This window comes from Hippopotamus amphibius, chromosome 10 (genome assembly GCF_030028045.1).
Source record: "Hippopotamus amphibius kiboko isolate mHipAmp2 chromosome 10, mHipAmp2.hap2, whole genome shotgun sequence".
NCBI classification, from domain to species: Eukaryota; Metazoa; Chordata; class Mammalia; order Artiodactyla; family Hippopotamidae; genus Hippopotamus; species Hippopotamus amphibius.
Genome location: NC_080195.1, coordinates 23,260,077 through 23,284,434, shown reverse-complemented (window position 1 = coordinate 23,284,434; position 24,358 = coordinate 23,260,077). Strand labels below are relative to the sequence as shown.

The 24,358-nt window shown below is 44.6% G+C and overlaps 1 protein-coding gene across 2 annotated transcripts in view; it reads right to left on the bottom strand.

The window, feature by feature from the left end:
• RBPMS (RNA binding protein, mRNA processing factor) overlaps positions 1–23,486 on the bottom strand; it is a 173,617-nt gene extending 150,131 nt beyond the window's left edge. Inside the window, exon 1 of one of the 2 annotated variants that reach the window (XM_057697830.1) lies at positions 22,847–23,486. In XM_057697830.1, coding sequence (XP_057553813.1) covers positions 22,847–22,912 — 66 coding nt within the window. In that variant the 5' untranslated portion in view covers positions 22,913–23,486. The remainder of the gene's footprint in view (positions 1–22,846) is intronic. The other variant, XM_057697829.1, reaches the window with a different exon arrangement.
• Between the last annotated feature and the right edge of the window lie 872 nt (positions 23,487–24,358).

The window sequence follows — 24,358 nt, the reverse complement described above, 5'->3', positions numbered from 1 at the left end:
CCGACAGACTAATCAGGGAGGCAGAGGGAAGAGCTGGGCACCCAAGTAAAGGGTGACTCGGATGTGGAATTCAGGGGAGCATGTTAGGGGGTGAGGATAATGAAATCAGTTACTGGATGTGTTAAGTTTAAGGTGTATGGGAGCCATTCAACTGGAGGTGGCGTGGACACCGGGATATTTGCACAGAAGTCTGGCACAAAAGACATCACCCCCATGGGAGAGCAGGATGATGAGAAATAAACACACAGGACAGAGGGTGAAGGAATACTATCCCTTAAAAACCAAACCAAGGAAAAAAGACGAAAAGGAGAATGTAGGAGTGAGGTCAGAGGCTGGGGGGCGGGGGGGGGGGGGGTCCATGATACCTTGGAGCAAAGGAAAGAAAGTATCACAAATGGGAAAAATCCAAATTGTAAAATCTGTCAGTAGTGGGATAAGTGATTTTGGTTTCCTTCCTTATACTTTTCTGTATTTTCCTAGGATCCTTGATAGAGATGTATTTTGTTATTTGCTATTCATCAGAAAACTTTCACTGTGTAAAATGTCTAACTGTTATGATATCTTAACTGTGTACAATGTCTAACTGTTATGATAGACCCATAAATCAAAGAGCCACAAATAGTCTTCTATCCTCAGGGCACATGTTTTGAATTCATTCTCTAGGTCTGATGATCTATCTGCTCCAGCTTCGTGACCAGTGACACACATGGCCCAGCCTCCTGGGCAGGGTCTGGAATCCCAGCAGAGCAGAGCTGGCTGGCCTACACACAGATGGTCCAGTGACCTTGGGGTCATGAGCATACTGTTCTAATCAAATGAGCTAACCAGCAACAGGCCCAGCCTACTGTGTCCCATTTCCCACCACTACTGAGGCCAAAGTTCCCCAACTCTGCACCATTTCTTATAAACAAGATTGCCTATAAACATTCACACAGATACAGGAGGTCCAAGGCTCACCAAAAATATTTGTTCACTGCCTCTAAATAGGACTTATGTTTACTTACAAGGTACTGCCCTGGCAAGCAGAAGTGTATCATTAATGAAAATGATGGTGACCCACTGAGTCAGCATAGATAGTTACCAATGACTCAATACCTGTTGTTCTGATGACACTTTAAAAAATAAAGGAGGGGAGGTGATAACCAAGATACTTCTAGAGGTCAACAAGGATATAAAAAATAGTATTCTAACCTTCTACCCCTCTCTCGACCCCTAAACAACATTTTGGCATATTTACACGATTCACCTGAATAGCACCCTTCTTGGAGTGGGCTGAAAGTAGCTATCATCCTCTTCATAAATTCACAAACTCAAAATATAGGAGTTATTTCACTCGACATCAAGGGATCCAGAAATAGATGACAGCTCCTCTTCCAGAGAGACACAGGGGTGTAAAATACGTTACACCGCTCAATTAGAACAGCACGGTGTAAAATACTTAAAAAACAGAATGGGCTCCGGACGCTTCAGCTGACTCACTGCTCAAGGGAGGGTGTTGAACAAAAGCACTTCCTGGGTCCCTTCCAGCTCCAAAAGCTCTGATGCATAAATGGGTACATCATAACACTGACAGCCAGAGGAAGAGGGAAAGTCTTTAAAACCTGCTCTCAAACATGTAAGTTTCCATGTTTCCATACCACTGTGTGAAAAGCAGTCGCTGTTTAAAGAAAAACTGAACATTCATAGTCATCTAGATTATCTGTGCATTTTCATTCATTGATTTAAAAATATGGAGCACTATGGGAATGGTGTCTCTATTTCTTATTTAAATACAGCACTTAAAAAAAAGAATCCATTTACCTCAAAATAATTCTTGGGACGAGTAGCCTATCTTTTCCAAAAAAAAAAAAAAAAAAAAAAACTTAAACTTTGACTGGATTATTTTGTTCAGATGGATTTTACTATACTTGGTTTTGAATCACAGAGATGAGGTGCTAAAAATAGATGCAATAAAGCTGAGGAGAAAGTCCTTGTGAGACTGACACTAACAATTAGCAAAAAAAAAAAAAAAACAAACCCCCCAAAAACCCAAAACAACAGTGGTATCACCAGCATTAAAATAAGAGATCGGAGCCCACTCTGGGAACACTGTCAGGCACTGCCACAGTCATCTAGCCTCACAGGCTGGCCCAGCTCCCCCACAGAAGTCCCTCGGCCCAGTGGACGGCCTTATAAGGCAACTATGCCCAGAAAAGAGATAAGAACACCAGGCACTTAACATTTCCACAGGCCTCTACAAATATTAACTCATTCATCCTCGTGGTGCTCTGGGAGAGCCACACCATGACCGCTTTCAAGAGAGACTGGAGAAGCGAGACACCTGACATCACAGGTAATTACGCCCAGTGTGTAAGGAGCTGGCAGCCCTCCTTGGGCGCCTGGTTCAGGGCCTGACATGCTTCAGTTTTGCTTTCCTACTCATGAACAGGAAGAGGGAGGAAAATTTCTCAACTCTGACAGTAAGTGAGGAACAGACTCCGCCCTCCCTCCTCTCCCACAGCTTCCAGTCCTTAGGATAATTAAGACTCGGACAACAACAGCCTAGGAAAGGAGCGAGATGCAGGGAGGGTCTGAAGACGTGGCTGTGAGGATGTGAGGACACTAGTCTCCGAGGGGACACTTCACACCCATCCTTTCACCTTCAGGAATAAACTAGGCAACTGATTACAGTGCCAGTAAGAAATAAGACAGCAACCCATACCTTTGGAGAGGATTAAGTGGCCTCACTCAATTTTTTAAAAGTTACGAAAATTTCAATGCAATAATTATCAAATTATGTTTCCTGAGAATCTACACTGTATGACATCTTGTGGCCAGGTGGAAATCTAAAAGAATAGCAGTTAATTATATATACGTATTTAAAAGTAAATAAAAGGGCTTCCTAGGTGGCGCAGTGGTTAAGAATCCGCCTGCCACTGCAGGGGACACGGGTTCGATCTCTGCTCCAGGAAGATCCCACATCTGAGCAACTAAGCCCGTGAGCCACAACTATTGAGCCCATGTGCTGCAACTACTGAAGCCCACGCGCCTAGAGCCCGTGCTCCGCCACAAGAGAAGCCACGGCAAGGAGGAGCCCACACACCACAACGAAGAGTAGCCCCCACTCACTGCAACTAAAAAAGAAAGCCCACACACAGCAAAAAAAAGACCCAACAGCCAAATAAATAAATAAATTTATAAAAAAAAATAAAAGTCACCTAAAATATAAGTGCTGCTAGAATCTAAAGTCCCCACAAAGGCAAGGCTCTTAGCCTTGCTCACCGATTCATCCTAAACTCTGTATTTGTTGAAAGAACTGTCTTTAAAACTAACAAGCAAATGAGCTTGAGGTCCAAATAAACAAAGGTGTAGATATTCATGAAAGGATAGAAGTAAAAATACCAGGCAGCATATTCCGTGTGCTAAGTCAGAGACTGACATAATAGTCCTATGGGGGGAAGCCACATAGGCTAATACTAGAAAAGCCCAGAGGGTAAGCCTGGGGGAAAAATATAAATGCATGGAGAGGCGGAAAGAAAGCATTCCAGGCACAAGCAAGTCAGCGACCTGGAGGTGGAATCTTCTGTAAGAACAGGGCGCCCAAAACAGGGCAACAACTCAGATGTTCAACAACCAATGAATGGAAAACAAAATGCAGTGTGTGCATACAAGGGGAATATTATTCAGCCATAAAAAGCAACAAAGTACCAACTGAAGCCAAGACATGGATGAACCTTGAAAACATTATGCCAAGTGAAGTCAGCCAGGCACAAAAGGCCACATTTTGTACTTTTCCATTTGTTGGAAAAGTCCATAATAGGCAAATTATAAAAATGAGATTACTATAGTTGCCAAGCGCTGGGAGGAGGGGTTGATGACTGCAGGTTTTACTGGGGGGGCGGGGGGGCAAAAAATGTTCTAAAATTAGAGTTGTGATGGTTGCACAACTCTAAATATACCCCAAAAGACAACTGAATTGTATACTTTATTTATTTTTTTTTTTTTTAAGAGCATAGGCTCAGTAGTTGTGGCTCACAGGCTTAGTTGCTCCGTGGCATGTGGGATCTTCCTAGAGCAGGGATCGAACCCCTGTTCCCTGCATTGGCAGGCGGATTCTCAACCACTGCGCCACCTAGGAAGCCCCTGAATTGTATACTTTAGATGGGTGAATTTCGTTTTGTGCATTATACCTCCATGAAGTTATTAAAAGAGAAAGAACAGGACACCATCACCCGACCAGATGCAGGGATGGAGGTTCAGGAGAGCCAGTAAACATGGGCAGACAGCAGACACCAAGTTTGGAAATACAGGGAAGAACTTGATTTAAAGCTCCTCCTGATCCTGGAGCTTTAAATGTCAGCTACAGAAACCTGGAGCTTACCCACTGACTACACCCAAAATATGGTGGTGGACAACGCTCTCCAGTCTTAAGAGGACTCTCCTGGACGTTCAGATCCTTCGACCAAGGAGCCTCCAAATGTTTTCAGGTGCTGATTTATGGGGAGTAACACCTTTGGAAGAGGTACCTCATCTGCCACTCACGTAAATCGACTAAGAGTGAGAGGAAGCCAACTGAGGCTCTGAGGGTCTAATTTAGAGTCCAGACAGGCAAGAAGCTGAAGGTGGGAAAGATTAGACTGTGGTAAGTCATCACAGGCCACTTGGATTCTCTGAAAATAGAGATGCTACATATAACTGAGTGACCCGCCTCCTTGAAAAGAAGTTGCCACATTACTGATCACTGAGAGCTTAGGCGGGTCCTATATCTCAAATTTCTCTACGAAGGCAGGATCCTAAGAGGTACTAGGCCCAAAAGATCTCTTGATCTCCTTGGAATAAATTTATCGGAAGAAAGAGTACTCCAGACTGACAGTTACATTTAGTATGAGACAACAGATTTTGAACTAACTGCCCAGGTCAAATGCAGGCTGTGACCTAGAGCAAGTTATTCAACTCTCAGCTCCTCACCTGTATATCAGGAATAATGATGGCTGGTACCTACCTGATAGTGTGATGAGGACAAGAAGAGTTAGCATACATGAAATGATGTAAACAGTGCCTGAAACAAACTAAACAACCCCCCCACCCCCACCACCCATCAACTATGCTTTTCCTTCACAACACTTATCACAGTTTATCATTTTATATTTACTGGTGCTTTTATTTAACACACACTTTCCCGCTACACTGGAAGTTCCAGGAAGGTCAAGGACAATGTCTGTCTCCCGCCCATTGTATCACCAGGGCCTCATACATTAGGAGTGTAGTAACTCCAGAATGACTACATCACCTGGAAGTTATACATTCAGTTTCTAAGGCTGAGAGCCACCACGATTAATAAACAGCCGTGCTACTGCAGGATGAAGATGAAAAGAAACAAATGCAGTCAAGGAGTAAACAGCTCCACAGAGGAAGTTAGAGGGAAGAGTCAAAGAGGAAAGTTTTATTTTTCCAGTATGCTAATCTGAACAGCTAAGTGTGGCTTTGCAAGCCTAGTTAAAACCAAACCAAAACAAAACAAACAGAAGAGGAGGAGGAAGGAGAGAAGGCTTATTAGCATATTGGCATTGTGTTCTGCAGGTGGTACAATACATTTGTCACCCGCGGAACAGGCCTGTTTGGGGAACCAATGACAACTGATCAAAATTCTTTAAAATATCCTCGAATCTTTATCATGACTCATTCATTCATTCGAAATTAACAGCCAGATAAGGCTCCTCCCTGCCACAGAAATATGCCACATTCACTCCTACTCCCAAACCTTTACGATGGTGAAACTGCTCTCCCAGTGCACGCCTCTCTCTAAACCTTCCCAGTTCATTAAGACCCATCACTTTCTTCCACTTTCTAAAAAGCCTGCTCCCCTCTCATCCACACGGATCTCTTTGAATTCCTAAGCCCTCTGTCTATACTGCACAATGGTGTCAATTTACATAGGAACTGGTAGTATTTTCCCATTGCTTTCTGTGTTGACAGAGTGTTTCCAAGTAGGCAGGAAAACTGCTTCTCTGTAAACCCTTCTACATCCCACCTAAATGACGGAGACAAGGACCAGTGACAGTACCCCAGGGAGCTGTACCTCTTCACCTCGAATCAATGTTCTCTCCACCAACTCCTTCCCCATCTGTCAACCACAATCAGGGACTCAAGGAAAAGGCATGTTTTTATTCGCAAAAGAGCTTCCAGTTCCTTAGAGAAAGGTGTCACGTGCACAGAAATTCCGTATTTCATAACCTCAGTGGGAATTTGCCCTGAAATGCTGTTCAAGTAAACGCTAAATGGGATGCAAATTCCATTCATATGGGACAGTCAGGATGAGTCACGACTGAGGTTTCCATTACATCTGCTCATTTCCTAGAGTCACACTAAGAACATCTGTGTAGACTTTGTGGAGGGCGTGTACTCTGCAGGAATGTTCTGCTAACAATTAAGGAAGCCTTTGGGCAGGGGTTAATGGTGACTGCCTGGCCGACATGGGGAGACCTGAGCCCCACTCCTCAGCTGTATGTGGCTCTTGGTATGTTGTGGGCATTGCAATGAAAACAGCTCCTCTGGGGCGGATGAGAAAGTCTTGATGGCCCCTCATTTAGATGGAGGAATATTCGTGACAGCTTCTACACTGGAGTCCAGGCCCTCTCCTCAATTTAAAGGGAAGGGAAAGGACCACTGCAGGACCCACACCTAATGAAAGGCGTTACTGTTTTAACCGTGTCTATACAGTTTCCTTTCAGGGATGTAACTGTCTAGCTGTCCACCAAAACTTACGGCAAATTGACCAGCGTGTCTCTGAGTGTCCGTCTTCACCTCAAGAGCAAACTAACCACGTGCCCAGACAAGTAAAGCTACAAGGCTCTGACACGTGTTTTCAACAAGTAACACCTCTGAGATGAGGATGCATCTCACAACTGTTTAATCGGCAGTGTTACTGGTTCACTTGATGTTGCAACCAGGGCAGTGAGATTCTGTACATGCACACAGAACACCTAACCTAAGTATTGACCTCATCACCCAGTCACTGCGTTTATAGCCGGCAATGCAGATCAAGGACCTAATGCATAAGCTCACAAAATCAACACTTTTCATTGTGTTCAACGAACTCAAGAGTTACAGCTCCAGAAATTACCTGCTAGGTCTTTTAGTGCCTACAAGCAAAACCCGAAATAATTGGGAGATGTCTTGAAGTAGGGTTAAAAAAAGTCAATATGTAACATCCACATCAGATTGGATACTAATTATGAATCAGGGCTAGAACACAAATGTGAAAAACGCCACAGTGAAGAAGCAACCTTTGGGGACTTCCTAGGTGGCACAGTGGTTAAGAAGCCTCCTGCCAATGCAGGAGACACGGGTTTGATCCCTGCTCCAGGAAGATCCCACATGCCACGGAACAACTAAGCCCGTGCACCACAACTACTGAGCCTGCGCTCTAGAGCCCGCAAGACACAACTATTGAGCCCATGGGCCACAACCACTGAAGCCCACGCGCCTAGAGCCCATGCCCCACAACAAGAGAAGCCACTGCAATGAGGAGCCCGTGCACCACAGTGAGGAGCTGCCCCCCGCTCACCACAACTAGAGAAAGCCCATGTGCAGCAACGAAGACCCAACATAGCCAATCAATCAATCAATTTAAAAAGAAAAAGCAGCAGCAAACTTTGGAACATTTTAAAACCCCAGCGGCAGGGGATGCAGGAAAACAGGTCTGCTAATGCTCCTGGTGGGAGTATAAGTTAGTACAGCGTCTCTAGAGAAGATTTGGAAATAACACTCAAAATGTCTTGAAAAGGAATGTAAGCCCTCTGACCCAGAAATTCCACTTCTAAGAGTCTAAGCTGAGGAAATCACTGAGGGTGTACACACAGATTTAGCTAGGAGGATGCACAGCACTATTTGTATCACAAAGCTGGAAACAAACTCCTTGCTCAATAATAAGGAATGGGTTCCATACATTAAGGCACCGTCTTACTACGGCATCGTGTAAAGAATTAAAGATGGGGCTGCAGACCATATCCACTGGCATACAAACATATTCATGACGTAACGTCAAGTGAAAAGAAAATCAAATGTAAGTAAACACTTATGTAAGTAAACACTATCTCATTTTTGTAAAAATAGAGGAGAGTATATGTGTTTTACACTTGTACACACAGAAAAGGACATAAATAAGATATATACATCAAAATGTTAACACTAGGTGTAGAGAAAAGAATTGTAAAATTTTAATAAATTTTATAGCTTTTTTTTTTTTTGCTTACCTTTCTTTTTAGAATAGGGAGAAGGGAAAGGAGAGGATAATACAGGTGAACTTATTTACTAATAAAAAAAAAGATTATTTCGAGGGAAAAAAGACAGCAAGAAATTTGGACCCAATGTCATCCAATTAGGTAAACAAGTGGCTCATGCATCTTGTTAGTCTCAATTAAAAAATAAAAACAGATAAATTAAAAATCCAATGGAAGGACTTCCCTGGGGGTCCAGTAGTTAAGACTTTGCCTTCCAATGCAGGGGGTGTGGGGTTCCATCCCTGGTCAGGGAGCCAAGACCCCACATGCCTCTTGGCCAAAAAACAGAAGCAATATTGTAACAAATAAGACTTTAAAAAAAAACAAAAACTCTCCACATTAAAAAAAAAAAAATCAGTGCAGTTATTTTTTTTTAGGATTGGGTGAAATGACTGCAGCATTAAGTGCACAACAAGATTTAAATATGCAATAATATCCCAGGAGATCATCTCTGCTGTACACTGAAGCTAAGCTGTGGGCCAGTGCTGCTGGAGTGGATACCACAAATGTCCAACAACAAAAACTGGCATTAATATCCTAGAGCTTTCAATAGAGGGAAATCGTCTCAGGACTTTACACTGAACAATAAATATGGTTACCCTTTATCCCAATCCTGTATGAGAAATGTCCTAATTCATATGACTGCAAATTAACCCATTAGGGGTGGGAAGTGATGGATTTATGGTACATCTTTCTTGGAATATGAACGAAACTTCACTTCGGAAAATATAATGCTTATTAGTTTTGTGGAGAGATTTCAGAGAGCACTGGGACCAGGCTGGAGGACCGAGGTCAAGTTGCTGGATTTCTGTGCCGGGTCTCCTGCTCTGAGCAGCAGCACCTGAGCTTTCCTAGGCTGACTTCATTAGTGAATAAGAAAAATAACACTTTGTCATAGAGTTCAGAGTATGCTCACACCAAAAGGATTTTCCTGTATAATCACGACCCATGATTTATGATTATAGTCATAAGAGCAATTTGCAAGTTGATTAATTGTTAATTAAAAATGGGGGGCTTTCAGGAAGGGAGAGGAAGGGACAACTTAGTTAAAACTTCTCAAAAATGCTCATCTACCAAAACCAGAAAAACTCACCATTTTCCAAAGCCCCACAAGTCCTTTTGAGTCTTTGCTCCCTCCCTACTGGCTTTTGTTTTTGTTTTTAAGATACAGAGTCAGCAGGCTGGGTGCACTATGACCAAATGGCAACAGATGGCTGGTCTTGCAAAGGGCAAGACGCTTCCCTTTGATCATCCAAGAACATTCCTGATCAGGACATTTTCACTTTGATTCAAGGTTTACCAGTAGTTGCACGAAAAGGAAGAGCTACAGAAAAAGCTGTTCCTCCACCCAATACAATCAGACTGGCTTCATTCCAGAATCTATCTAAACCACAAGCTAACCTATGTAAAGAATGCAGGTGGGGAATGTTTGGTCCCAGTCACCAAGGCTGATGCAGAAATGGTTCTGGATGCAAAGAATTCTACCACCAGACATTATAGTTATAAGTGCTTACATGTAGAGAGCAGATCATCACTGGTATTTTAATCTTTTCTTTGTCAAAATACAAATGATGTTACACAGATAATAACCGAAAAATAACTGGTCTTTTACAAATGAAAAACACATGCCAAATGTATACCATGTATAAGCCTCCAAAAGAATCTAAGTCAATGTATATTTTCATATCTGTAAATTACTAATGCTACAACAGTCGTCTTTCTCAAGTTTATTTATTAAAATGAGAAAACCTACCAACACTGGAATTTAACGAGAGTAATTTTTCCCTGTAGACCTTGGAATTTACAACACTATACTCCTCATTCCTATTTAAGATACAGAGTCTTTCAACACATGTAATATCCAAACAAAACCCTTTCATACTGGGACACGAGCATCAGCTTTAATCTTATCTCTGCAATTCTGTTAAGTGTCTGGTGCTGTGATGTAACCCACCTCTCTACCCCCAATACGCCACAGTGTACCCACCAAACACATTGGCAGGCCTTTCTAAAAATAGTTATAATATAAAGCCTAAAATAGTAGGGTAACAATGTTTCTTTGAGACAATGTTTGTCGTTAAAACGAAGTAAACCACAAAACCATTTTCAACAAGATGTGTGTTTCTAATTATTAGTAGGAAAATTTATATTCCTTTAAAAAAAACAAAAAGTGGTGTGCCTGGAAGAAGTCTGTTGGTGCAAGTCAGCAAGAATCTGTAAAGGCAAAATAATTTTGATAAGACAACTACTTTCCTAGCAATATAAATTCAGGATCCTGCTGTATAAATACTGATATAATGAACGGTCACTTTAAAGAGAGGAGCATTCCGAAGCAGGGGCCAGGCCTGACATTTCTTCATATGGGCCTGTTATCTGACACAGAAATGATTACAGATGCCTTCTGGTAGTCAACCGGCAGAAGTCAGCAGCTCTTGTCAGTTAAGATTTAGAAAAATGAAGACAGTAGTTAACGCAGTATTCAAATCTTTGATTTATTTATAGGGTCATTAGCAAATCACAGCACCCCAACTAATAGACCATCCAAAATAACGCTTTCTTCTCCTTTCCCCAATTCTGTATTTCTGCCTTTTGCTGGTGATGGGTTTTTCATGCAGCGGCTGAAAGCCAAGGTTAAAGCCAAAGGTCACAGTGGGTATAATTCTGCCCAACCTGGTTTCCTTTTGGGTGTTGGGGGCATGAAGCCACGCTGTCCCAAAGAGCCACCTTACTCTTAAACCTCTTTGGCTCTCACAGTGGGTACCACCGGGCACTTGGACACTAGGAGGGCGAACAGGAAAGAATCCTCTCCTTTCTCCCCCCTCCCACCCCTTAGAATGGCTAAAGCAGAGATTAATTTCCTAGCTCTGGTTTTCTGCATAACCCCTCCTCAAAACACAAAGACTCAGGATGGGCCTTAAAGAGTCCTTTTGTTTAGAGACGGTCATTTCCTGCCGCTAGCTCACACCCAGAAATTCCCACCCATTTCTCCAGGAGGTGCCCTGATTTTCTTAGTAAAAAACAAAAACAAAATCTCAGGCTTAAAACCATTCCCCACAAACAGCCTACCCCCTCCACCCCGGATGTATCTGGGCTGGCGTGCCACCAAGGCACTCGGTATCACAAAGGCAAGAGGAAAAGTGGGATGAAGTGGAGAAACAGCAGTGGAGTTACAGATCTTCTAATGCAGAGCAGGCACTGTGTGTCCACCGCCACATTTTAGTTAGGGCAACCGACACTTAAATGACTTGTCCTAGGTCGCTTAGAAAAGAAAAAAGGTATAAGAATTTTTTTTAAAAAGTACTGATGATTTGGTCAAGAATTGACTAATATAAGGATTTATACACTACTGGTTCTAAGACGCTCTCAGACAGTGGATGATGGTAAAGTTTAAAAAGTTTGCTCAAGGTCAAGTATTGTGACCTAGATGCCATAAATGAGGATAATCCAATGGCCTGCAGTTAACAGGCAGTCCGATGACCAAAGTAAGGATGACTTAGATGTCTTTCACATCCTGACACGTGATCTGTTGTGCTTCACAGTGAATAAACGCAGCTCCTGAGTCTGTGGGGCTGACCCGGTGGGTATGAGGCGCGGCTGCGACGTGCCTCCCTCGGGGTCCACGGGGCTCAGGTTAGCCACGGTCTCACAGCTACCGCACAGGTGCTCACAGGCGGGACCCGGCCAGCAAAGGCCCACGTTATCCTGAGCTGCCCGCCTTCTCACTTCGTAGGCAGAGGGAGGAAAGCACATTGAGCTGGAGGCTAGACGGAATCAAAAGGCTGGGCTATTAGCGTTAACTCTTTGCAACCCAAAACAGCACATCTGCAAAACAGGAATCAAAGTCACCTTGCCCTGCTTTCACTTACCACTCCATAGGTGGCCCACATTTCACTCCGGCTTCTGTGGACACAGGTACTTGGTTTCCATTCAAACCGCACAAAGGGAAGGATTCCTTTATGTGTGAAAAACGGCTTGCCCCCCTCCCCACGGGATCACTCACTTACCATCCAAAATGGTGAGTGGCTTAAAAGCACGTGGTAATTGTACTTTCTGATGTAATGACATGGGAACGGGGATCCGGAAACGGTCGTCTTGAAGGCAGCATTAAAATTTAATCTAAAAACTGCTGGAAAAGGTTTAGGCCGATGAGGTGTGTTGGAGAGGTCTCATTATGTGACAGATTGGTTTGTAGTCCAGTCTTTTAACAAGTAACAAATGTCCTGGGTAGTTCCAGACATTGTTTTAGGCATTGGAATTAGAGCCTGAAACAGGACAGAAGTCACATTCTAGGAGCGCAAGGTAAAGTCAGTGCATAAAAAGTACTATCTGGAAAATAAGAGGGACGCAACAGTGGTGGGAAATGCGGGGCTACTTTGAACTTGGAGGTCAAAGGGCTCTCTGGGGAATGTGAACTGAGATTCGAACGAATTACAAGGACGAGGCTGCCTCATGAACATCTGGGAGTCCAGTCCTCCAGGCAGGCAGTAGAGCATGCACAAAGGCCCTGAGGCAGGAACAGGTCTGGAGAGTTGGAGATACCTAAGTAAGGCCCAAGCAGCTGAAGCATAATGAATGAAGCCGTGATTCCTGGGGGATGAGGTCAGGGATACCAGCAGCGCCCAGATCACAGGAACCTCGCACACTGCTGGAGGGATTTTAAGCTCCTACCACCAGTCACAAATAAAACCTCAGACAAGTTACCTAATCTCTCAGAGCCTCCGTTTCCTTATCCCTAAACATGGGATGAGAACACTTCATCGGGTTTGTTAAAGTACAATGCTTAATGTATAATGTGCTATATTTAAAATATATGACCAACAAAGACCTATTGTATATCACAGGGAACTCTGCCCAATAACAACCTATGTGGGAAAAGAATGTGAAAAAGAACTGGGACTTCCCTAGTGGCGCAGTAGTTAGGAATCCGTCTGCCAATGAAGGGGACATGGGTTCGAGCCCTGGTCCCACATGCCAAGGAGCAACTAAGCCCTTGTGCCACAACTACTGAAGCCCACATGCCTAGAGCCTGTGCTCCGCAACAAGAGAAGCCCGTGCACTGCATCCAAGAGTAGCCCCTGCTCTCCACAACTAAAGGAAGCCCTTGCTAGCAACAGACCCAACATAGCCAATAAAAAAATAATTAAAAAAAAAAAAGACACATGTATATGGATAGCTGAATCACTTTGCTGTACACCTGAAACAAATACAGCACTGGAGTACATTAGTACTCCAATATAAAATAAAAATTAAAAAAAAAAAAGTGCAATGCTGAAAACAGTAGAGACTACTCAGTAGATGCTGAGTGAAGTCATGTGCCAAAGTCCACACATGCTTTTACAAGTTTGATTCTATGTGGACATGCACCTGCTCAATTCTCCCTCCAATTTTCTTACTCACTCGGTAAGACTGAAAAAAAATGTTGTAACAAAAATGGTCTCAACCATTTTTTTTTGCTCATGGCTGGGAAAATGCTTGGAGCTCCTGGAAAAAGAAGGAAGCAGGCTTAGAAGGGTAGAGAGGAGAGAAGGCAGAATCAGAACACCGTGATCTGGCCTAGTGGTGGCTGGTTGGACTCCAGGACGGCTCGCGTTCCTTCTAAGGATAAGCCAGGCCTGGAGGAGAAGCAATTACCAACGTTTTCAGTCTCCTGTCACCCAGCATCCCAGGGCAGGCGCAGGACGGAAGTGCCTGCCTGCCTGCGTGCGCGTATCCCCGCCCCACCCCAGAACACATCCTGCCGGTTTAGAGGGACACTGTATTTAAAAACAGATGCCTCTTTGGAAACTCACACATTTCAAGTCCTGTAAATCACACATGCTGGGTAAAGTAATTGCACTTCTGTAGCACTTCCCCTCTGAGCACAAAGGAAATTCTGGTACTTCTGTAATAAGATAGCACTTTCTGTGTTGTCCCTTCTCTCGTGAGGCCAAAGCTCTCCATCCTATAGGTGGGCGTAAGAGAAATGTTCACAAAACAGGATCCTGGGGATTCGAGAAAGAGAAAAAAATTTTATCTCTAGGATTTCTTAGAATAATGTTGGCCTCCCGCCAGCATATTTACCTGATGACATAAGAAATTAGGCAGAACAGAGAAAGGAACCTCGTTTTAAAAAAATCAACTCACGAGAAATAAAAGATGACCTGAAAGCAGATATTAGTCTCTAGCTTCTTTTCATGGGTTGGGGAGTCTGAATTTTGAGACTCCTAGATTTCTCTGTACCTTTGCAAAGTCCTAGGGGCTGACAGGATTGAGCTAGGCTGCTTTGGCATTCCTTCAGCGTTTTAAATTTGTGTAACAATCCTGTATTACAGCATGGAATTTGGAATCGTCTTCCTGGTGTGACTGGCATTTACTACTGCTGTTTCCTTTTCTTCCTCCAGCATTCTACATAATGTGCATCATAATAGTTGTAGCAGGGTTAAAACCTATGAGAACTACAGACGCATCTGCTGTCTTTCTTAAATTCCTGGATCGCTTTTCTTTATTCACGGGCTGACACTTAGCTGTGAGCAGAAAAAGCAGCAAACTTTTAAGAAAGCACGAAATGAATACATTGAAAATATGACCCACAGAAGAGATGACTTTGGGCTCTAGCCAAAGGCTGATTCTAACTCCTCCCCACCATTCCCTAAAGAGAAAAAAAGAACAAAGCAACTGGGGGAAGTTTTTTCTTATAAAAAGTACTTCGAGCCTCTCCAGACCTTCCATCTTTACCTTCCAAACCCATCTACAAATTTTATGTCCCTTCTAGGTACGCGGTTGGGAAGAGAAAAGTTTAAGTGAAAGCCTGAGAATTAACTACAAATTTTAAAGGAAAATGATTTCCAAAGACTGTTGATGAAAGCAAAAAAAAAAAAAAAAAGTATATGAAATACACTATATACACACCTGGAGTTTTTTTAGGTTCTTCCGAATAGCACTTTAAAGTGGCTAAGTATACTGAACGCTTTTATAACTAGCGAGATGATACGCAATACATTTTTATGTCCCTAAATTAAAAGAGTGCTGTAAAAACTTTGCTTGAATTTTTCCTGAGAATTTCCAGGTCTTCCCCCACCCCCACCTTTTTTTTTAAACACAGCTTCAAATTTTAAGTAAATTGTCCATCTTTTGTTACCTACCCTCACAAAGTTTCTTAAGAACTGGGGTCCCATGCCCCTCCAGTTTTCTGGACACTCAATTCATATTATCCACCTTTGCGATCACCAGCTATAAATTCTTGAATTGTCCTGAAAATTGCTTTGCAAGACCAGAACTCTCCTCTGCATTTCAAACCCAACCTCTTCACCTCAAGGCTGCCTCTTTTTTTGCCCTTTCAAGCTAAATTTTCTACTCCTACAAATACAACCACCATGTAGCTAGTCATCCAAAGGAGAAATCCAAGACGCTCCACGGGTGGAATTCCTAGTCTTCTCTCCCGAGCACGTGACTTACTGCAGCCCCTGAACACCTCTCAGTCGCCCACCACCAGTCACTGCCTAATTGTGAGAGCAGGACTCCTGCATCCGTAGCCTCCAAACCCACTGCATCCCCTTTCCTGTTGGAATGTCCTAGAACGCCACGTCCCCACTGCACTGAAGCCCAGCTCCTATCACAGCAAGAGTCCTGTTCCCCGGCTTGGAAGGCTTGCTCCTCCACCTACAACCCCCCATGCTTCCCTCCCCTCCCTTCCCTCCCCCTCCCACAGGCCTCCCTCCCCTCCCTCCCCCCCATGCCTTCCTCCCCCACCTCCACGCCTTCTTCCTCCCTGCCTCCGCCCACCCCACCATGCTTCCTGATTTCCCTTCCCCTCCTGCTTGTTTTCCCTTTTAAGCCTCTGTATCTTCCTAGAAGGCCCATTCCTTTGACTGGACCATCTTTCCCCATCTGGAAAAAAAACTGCAAACATCACCTCTTTTCTTTAAAGTTTTCTTTGATATATACAGCCCCATGCATGACCCTCTCCTTGTGATGCAGACGGTTCCCAACTCAAACTACCGCCTCACTTAATTTAACAGAGTGCTTTACTGTGCCTGTTTATACAGGGCCACGACCACTAAACCTGGGAGCAACTCAGAGTAAGAGCTTTGTCCCAGATCTTGGTCCCCCCCCCCCCCCGAATCTGTACGTGAAGCCCCCAGTCACTCAGCCTCTCTGTGCCTCAGTCACCTCCCCCACATAATGAGTCATCACCACCATAAAAACTACATTAGCTGTTGTGAGAATGAGTCACATGACATCTACCAGGTGCTTGGCCAGTACTTGGCATAGAATACTCAAAAGTTCACAATTCTTACCTGAGTGAATGGCTACAAAGATTTCTGAAATTTTCCCAGAATCAACTATTTCTGTATTTTCTTTCTCCTGCACTCAGCAAAGATGACTAGGCAACAAACCAGGCAGCTCTGCTCTGATAAGCTCCGCAGCTCAGCACTCCCTGCGTGCCCCCAACACACACACTACGTGGAAGTGGTCTGCAGTATCCTCCCCAAACACTTAAAGACAGGGGTGCGAGTTCGAGGAATCATACCCAAGTCATCCCCACAGGACAGATCCGCTCTTCCCCGATGACGCCCTCCTATCACCACAGCACCGATTTAAAGATCCAGTCCCAGCTGGCCTCACGCCCACAGAGCCAGGCGGCCACTTTGGCCCCAGCTATTACTAAGGCTCGTTCTCTTCATTCCTTCCTCAATTTTTTCTTTGACCAAAGCAAGCACCGTTCAAGAGCAACATTTGCATTCCCTTTCCCCTACCCTCAAGGCAGACATGAAGGTGCCAAAGGAAACTGAACACAAACATTCCAAAGTGGCCTTCACACAGCCACACAGCGCAGGCTCCGTCTGGGAACACCGCTCTCGCATCACTGAACCAGAGCTTCCAGAAGCCCCTGTCCAAAAGGTCAAAATGAATCCCACAGCAGAAACCAAATTCTAAGAGTGAAAACCCCAACTGCACCTCGCGTTGGCAGTGGCTGTCGGATGGACCAGGCGCACCCGCCTCTGAACACAAATAAACGGAGGCTGCAGGTGACAGGTGGGGGAGGTCACTTCCCAGGCGGCCCATCCAGAACCAGCTCTAAATCTCGCATTAAGTGGCTGCTTTTGACAGCTTATCTATTCACAAACTACAGAAATGATCCCTGAAAGGATAGTCTTTACAGCTTATCTATTCAAGGTCATCACCACCAACCCTACCAGTAAGGATATTTCATATGTTTATAAATAATTTCTAAAGAATTACATGTGCATGCATGTGTAAGTGTGTGGGTGGCACCTTGTGTGGGGGTACTAACTTTGGGCAGGTGTTGGGGATTGGAAACACCAGTAATAGATGACATAGATCTTAAAAACAAAAAACAAACAAAAAAATGAAAGGTAATGGACCAGAAGTTAAATGGAGATAATGCAACGTCTGAGGAATTGCATCTCTTTGGGGTAGGACATTCAGGTGATGAGATCTTGCAAAATGTAGGCTGAGCCTGGTCTTTTGCCGGTAAAACAGCTCGAGCTAGACCAAGAGGGAAAGGGTGGTTGAAGCAAACAGTTTGTGGAGTAGACGGAGGTACCTTAGCACAATCTTGAATGTCATATTTGGACTTCCCCGAGTGCTGAAGGCGCTGGGGCACCAGAGGACACAGCGGTGTGTGTTAGGGTGGACTGAGAAAGCATGTTCGAACAAGGAGAGCAGCTGCAGATCACCAGGAAGAGGCAGGAGACGGGAATGAGTGAGATCAACATGACAAGGAAAGGCTGTGAGGAACAGAGGCCTGATTCCTGAGGCAAAGCTTGGGAGCAAGACGATATGTGACCAAGCCAATGGTTCTGTGACACCTACGGATATTGCAAGGGAATGTAATGGGACCTAAGTGAAAAGACAGAATTGTTTTTGTTCCTGTGTTCATGAAAACACAGAAGAGCATCAGAAAGTAAATACAAATGATCTGTAATCCACCAGAGAGTTTGTATTCACGTTTGGTTATTTTTAAAAATTAGCATCACGTAATATAAAACTCCTATTTTTGCTCTTTTCAGCTTTGTCATGAGAATTATCCCCTCAATTAAAATGTAGAAGCTGGAAGAGAAAGTCAGATTCTCCCCTACAGCATTCAGAGGGAGGCAATGCTACACCTCGATTCCAGATTTCTAGCCTCCAGAACTGCGAGAGAATAAATTTCCGTTGTTTTAAGCCACCACCACACACAAAAAACATTTACACACACACGTACATTTAAAAATGTGGCTTTTAATGGCTATATAATATTCTCTTTGAGGAATTACACAATGATTTACTTCGCAATTTCCCTGTTAGGCAGTCTTTGAATGTTCACTATCATAAGTAACTCAAATAATCATCCCTTTAAATAAATATTTGTGCATGCTTATTATTTCCTTAGGGTAAACTTCTAAATATAAAAGCACAGACTCAAAGGGCCTGAGATTTTGATACACAGTGCCAAAGTCCTTCTGAAAGCTGCAGTAATTCGTATCCCCATCGCAATGCACGAGAATTCCCACTTTACTGCCCCATCACCAATGTCAAACACGTCAACCCTCAAAGCAGAAATTAAGATGAACCTACAAAAATTACATGAAAGCATCTCCAATAAGAACACCCAACCTGTATCCAAGAAACATACACCGTTAGAAACAAAGGAACTGCAAGTGAGCATAAGGGTTTATCAGGGAAATTTTAAAACCACTACTGGAAAAATAACTCAGAAGTGCATGCCACATTGGCAGTGGTCTTGCAGCATCACTATACTATGAAGTCACCACATTTGCATCCAAAACACTGTCACCAAATCCCATTTATGACTGAAATATAAGTTTATTCTATCTGATTTGATTTGGAGTAGCAAACTCCAAACTTGGTTACATCTTACAAAACCATTCTGTATTTTCCCCAGGTCATAATGTACATTAATCTTAATGCTCATTGAAAACCAGAGGTTGCCACAAATAACCTTGGTACCCTTTCTCTGTGCCAATCACATATGAAACAATTTTCTACATGATCCATATTTGGGCAAAATTGCCTAGGACTGTAAAAGGCAAAGCGTGAGGTAAAGATTTGTATTAACTTCTGAAGACCTGACTTTGTGTGATTTCTGACCAACACCTGCTAAACATCTTTTTGATCAATATTCCAACAAGGGCAAGTTTTTTGCTTTAAAGTACAAGAATGTTCAAAGCAATTTAAGGAGAAATTACTCTAACACCAGGGCTTCAACATAACACCTTTTAGAAATGATTTGTAATCAGCCTGAAAAGTACCCGACGACACAGATAAAAGTAAAAATAAGACCAAATTACATATTTATCTGATTTCCAAAAAAAGTTTTGAAAATTCAGTGACCAAAAAAATTTCTATCTACTACTAGAATGTCTCAATATACAAAACTTAAATAAAGACAAATACTTATGTCTATTACTTTATGTTACTTGTTAAAATTAACTTAAGTCGGTGAAGTGCGAACTTGTCAAAAGTATTTTAAGAAGAAAAAAAAAGTATTTTAAGAGAATAGTCTAGTCCAAAATTAGAAGCAAATTCTAGGAATTATTTTCTTAATTGTAAAGTTATGTAAGAAATGATCTAATGCCCTAAACACACATGTACAGAAGCCTTGTAAATCTCAGATCCCAGGGAGATTTTGACTGAGTTTTCTTTACAGGGACAACTTACATAGGAACACACATGTATAGCACACTAGAAGCCAGAGAGCCAGTTGGCTAGCCAAATCTTAATATTTTTCCTCAAAGTTTTAAATGTTACCCAAAGCATAAGACTAAATCTTGCCCAAGTTCTCAAAAACTTCCAACCCTAAAAAGCTGCAAAAATTCTGCACCCTAGACCTTTCCTTCTATTCAACTGGAACCAAAATAACTGTTTCTGCATCATTGTTTCAGAGTGAGCTTTAGAAGAGGAAAACAGGCTCACAAACAGGGCTGAAATGTACTGGAAGATAAAAGGAACTCACTTTAAAAAAAAGAAAAAAAATCTGGATTTTATAAAGTGACAGAGAAAGCCTAAATTACCCTGATGATCTATGAAATAAACTATTTTCTCTTAATAACGACTGGACTCTCTTCCTCATCAGCTCAGTGGCTACCAGAAACTACAACAAAATACATTTTTCCTCTCTTGCCATTATGTGTATATACATGTTATGCATGTGTGTTCTGTTTACTGGAATCCTCAGCCACAACTTTCAAATGTGTTTGAGAACAAATTGTTGATGCCTGGGTGGGCAGGGAAAGGGTCCAGTGCAGTGGTTTTGTATATTGCAGAGCACATTAATGGGACTCACCAAATACCATATTTATTTTCCTTGTGGCTTTCAGGGTTAGGAAAAAGAGGTTAGGAGTTTTTCAAAAACAAAATATAAGCCCCAGACTGGGAATTAGGGCTAAATTACCTAGATCATTCAGGCCAACTTACTTTCTTTTCCTGAGTTTTTAACATCATAATACCTCTCTCTTCATGGTGTATCCGTTTTGTCCGGATCCATCTCTTATACAACTTGGGTTCTGAAATTTTTTAAACTGTCCTCTTATTTTTAAAATAAGTATCTTGCTAAAACTACTGATACTTTCTAGAACCACATGCCATTCCCAGCTGAAAAGGAACACTTAACAAGGCAACAAGACAGATTAAGAGGCAGTGATGGTATTGGCATCACCTGTGATTCAACTGTACCCAGCCTCACACATCAACACGCTCAGGATCAGGGCAAACAAGCCAGTGCTGTGGGCACTTAAGCTGAGATGGGTCAAGCAGAAAAACGTGACTTTTCTCTACTTAATTTTGCCAAGCAGGTTATGGTTTGGGGACACTCATACAAACAAAAATCTTTGGTTTACCCTGATTAACATTCCATGTACAAGTTCTCAATCGGATAAAAAGAGAAAGACAGTTTCGTGTAATATATTCTTACCCTTGCAAGTCAACAGATCGCCAATCTAAGTGAAACAGAAAGATTTCTGAAGCCATTATTATCTTGGTATGTTAGGTGAATTAGTTAAATACAGCAACTCCTTAAAAAAGCAAAATTATCTTTAAATTTTTATTTCAACAGTAGGGAAAATGAATAGCAAAGCAGCCAGTAAAGTTCGAGAAAAAGGCAGAACTTGCAATTCAAGTCTCCATCTCTTTGAAAAAGAAGGAATGTCAGTAGTACTCCATCACTTGCAGTTAAAAAACTACTCGCATGTAAACGCTTTTCAAAATAATAGTTTATAATAAAAAGGCGATTTCCTCAGGAGAGAAGGCAATTTCTGGCTCACAGCAATTCACCTGAGTTGCACTACCATACAACCGTGTTAAGAGTAAAACCTTGTGTTTATTTTGCATTGTTTTGCGTGGTCTCAGGGCTCCCCTCCTTCTTCCCCATTTATACAGTTCCTATTTTACACGTGCACAAAGTACTGAGGGCGTATATGTTTTAATTAAATCCTCCACAACCCTTGGTTTCACTATCAGAATTGTAGCTTACACACAACACAGTATCTCCACAATAATCTCAACATCCTAACCGCTTTAGAATCAGTGTACCTTTCTGTTAACCTTCTACATCAGCATGCAATACCTATAAGAATGCTTTTATCTAGACTGCATACTTTCTTGCACCTACACGTACTCTAAAGCTCCTCTTAGAAATGTGTAAACTCAGTTTCGTGGGCTGTTTAAAAAGTAGGCGCAAAGTATCGTTTATTGGACTCCGAATAACGTACCTGCAGGAACAGAACCATTTAACAGGATATCACAAACATTCCAACCACAAAATTCTGAAGCGTTTGGTTCAGGAGTTCCCCGCCCCCCAACCCCACCCCCTTTATTGAATTTTGTTTCTACGAAAGGAACGCTCTGCAGCCGGAACATTTTTACCGTTGTTACGGACGCACCACATAAAATTTACGCTCAGACGTCAAAGTCTGATCCTCACTTGGTGAACTGCAAAGTTTGAAACTCTTGCATTCTGCTCCCCACAAGCGCAACGCCCCTAAATTTACAAAACCTAATCATCCAGGTTCGGGGTCTTGGACTCATCAGAGAAGAATGCGGCTGATGAGTTATCTATTAATCCAAAATGCCTCCGCTGGGAAGATATTTCACCAAGAACTTTTCACACTGAAAGGGAGGGGGACCTTTTAATAGGACCTTTCCCCGATTTTCTTCCTTAAACCACACAAACACACCCCACAACTTCCAGCTCCAGACGCAGAACTGAGTGCTGACCCTCCCGGTCCCAATCCTCTGAGGTCACCCAGGAGTCAGCTCTCGATTCCGCTTTTAAAATCCGGGGCAAACAAAGCTGAGCGTTATACTTACAAAGGTCTCGGGAAAGTCCTCTGAGTTACGCAATTTCAGGTATACAGGCGCGCGTGGACACACACACACACAAACTCTCTCTCCGGTGATACACCCTCCCGGGGCCACAGTCTGGGACTGCGTCTCGGGGCCAGGACGATTCCCAAACCCTCGACCGCGGCGCCCCCTCCCCGGCGCAGCCTGCGCCCCGGGACCCGCCGGCCACCCGCACTTTGGAGCAAGCCCGCGGCCGCCGTCCCAGGTCGTAGCCGCCACCGCACCGAGCCACTCCGTACCTCTTCCTCCTGAAGGTTGGCCTCGTTCGGGGTGTTCTCCTTCTCGGCTTTGCCGCCGTTGTTCATCTTCCCGGTCCTCCCTCGCCGGGCAGGGCTGGGGCGCGGGGCTGGGCGAGGGCGCGCTCGCCCACTCTTCCCTTCCCCGGGCGCCGCGGGCTGCGGGGGCTGGAGCCGGGGCAGCGGCGGCTCGGCTGGGGCTCCGCTCGGGCTTCCGCGGCGCGGCGGGGCAGCGGCGGCGGGCGACTCAGGAAGTGCGAGGGGGAGACGGGGCAGGGCGAGGCGCCGGCGGACCGAGAAGGGGACGGAGACAATCGGGACCCGAGAGAGAGACCTGGAGAGGGCGGGCGGGCGCGAGGGAAGGAAGGAAGGAAGAAAGGATGGGGCGAGGACGCGCGTCCCGGGAGTGAGCCCAGAGAGTTGAGGATGTGGCCGAGTAGGGGCTGGGGGCGGCCGCAGCCCGAGCGTAGCAGCTGCTGGAGGGAGGGGGCGAGGGGTACCCGGAGAGGAGCAGGAGGAGGAGGAGGAGGAGGAGGTGCGGGGCAGCGGAGCGCGGCCGGGACCCGGAGAGCCGCTGAGTGCGCGCTCCTGGATGGCTCTGGGAAGTACGCGCTCCAAGCAGCTACCCTTCCCTCGCCTGCCGGCCTCCCTCCCTCCCCTCTCTCCTCCCTCCCTTCCCCTCCTCCTCCTCTCTCCGCCCTCCCTGGATGTGGGCTGCAGGCTGGAGCCCGGAGGGACGGGACGCGGGACGGCAGAACCCCCCGCGGGAGGAGGGGCCGCGCCGAGGGCGGCTGCCCCGCGGCCGGATGGCGCGCGCCGGGGAGGGGCCGCAGGCGGCGGGCGGAAGCTGCGGACCCCAGCCCCGGACTCCGCGGTAGGTCGGAGGGCGAGGGCCGAGGAAGGGGAGGGTAGAAGGTCAGGTCCTCCCGCTCGCGCGGCCCCTGGGGGCCTCCGGGCGGTGCGTGCAGCTTGGAGAGGGTCTTCGGGGAGCCAGGCCCTGCCCGCGCGAGGACCGGGAAGTGTGATGTGCTACTTTTGTTTGCTCGCTCTTCACGAGGGATTCGCACCCCAATCCCTACCTCTCCTTTTCAGTGCCGGTTTAGACTTATTTCTTCCCTTCCTCGAGGGCAGCTTGAAATGATAGGACGCGAGAATGCGAGTGACATCCGGGGGCAGCCCGCTCCGGGCCGGCGATTTCAGGGCGCAGCTTCAAAGCCACCTCCGACACCAGGTCCTCGGAAAACCTCTCCAGGCTCCGTCGCACTGGCCGCCCCTGTTCAGACCCCTCTACAGCTCTTATCAGGCTGTTTTGGAATTGTTTACCTGATCGCCTCTCTTACTCTTTTGGGAGGTCATTCTTGTAAGACAGGACCGGGTCCTGTTTATCTTTTGAATCTCGTGGCTATTTGAATACGCTACCTGGTATACAGTAGGCACTCAATAAATATTTGCTGGCTGAGGGAATATTTCTCACTGCCAGCCGAACTGGAGGCCAAGACAGGATATTCAGAGGGT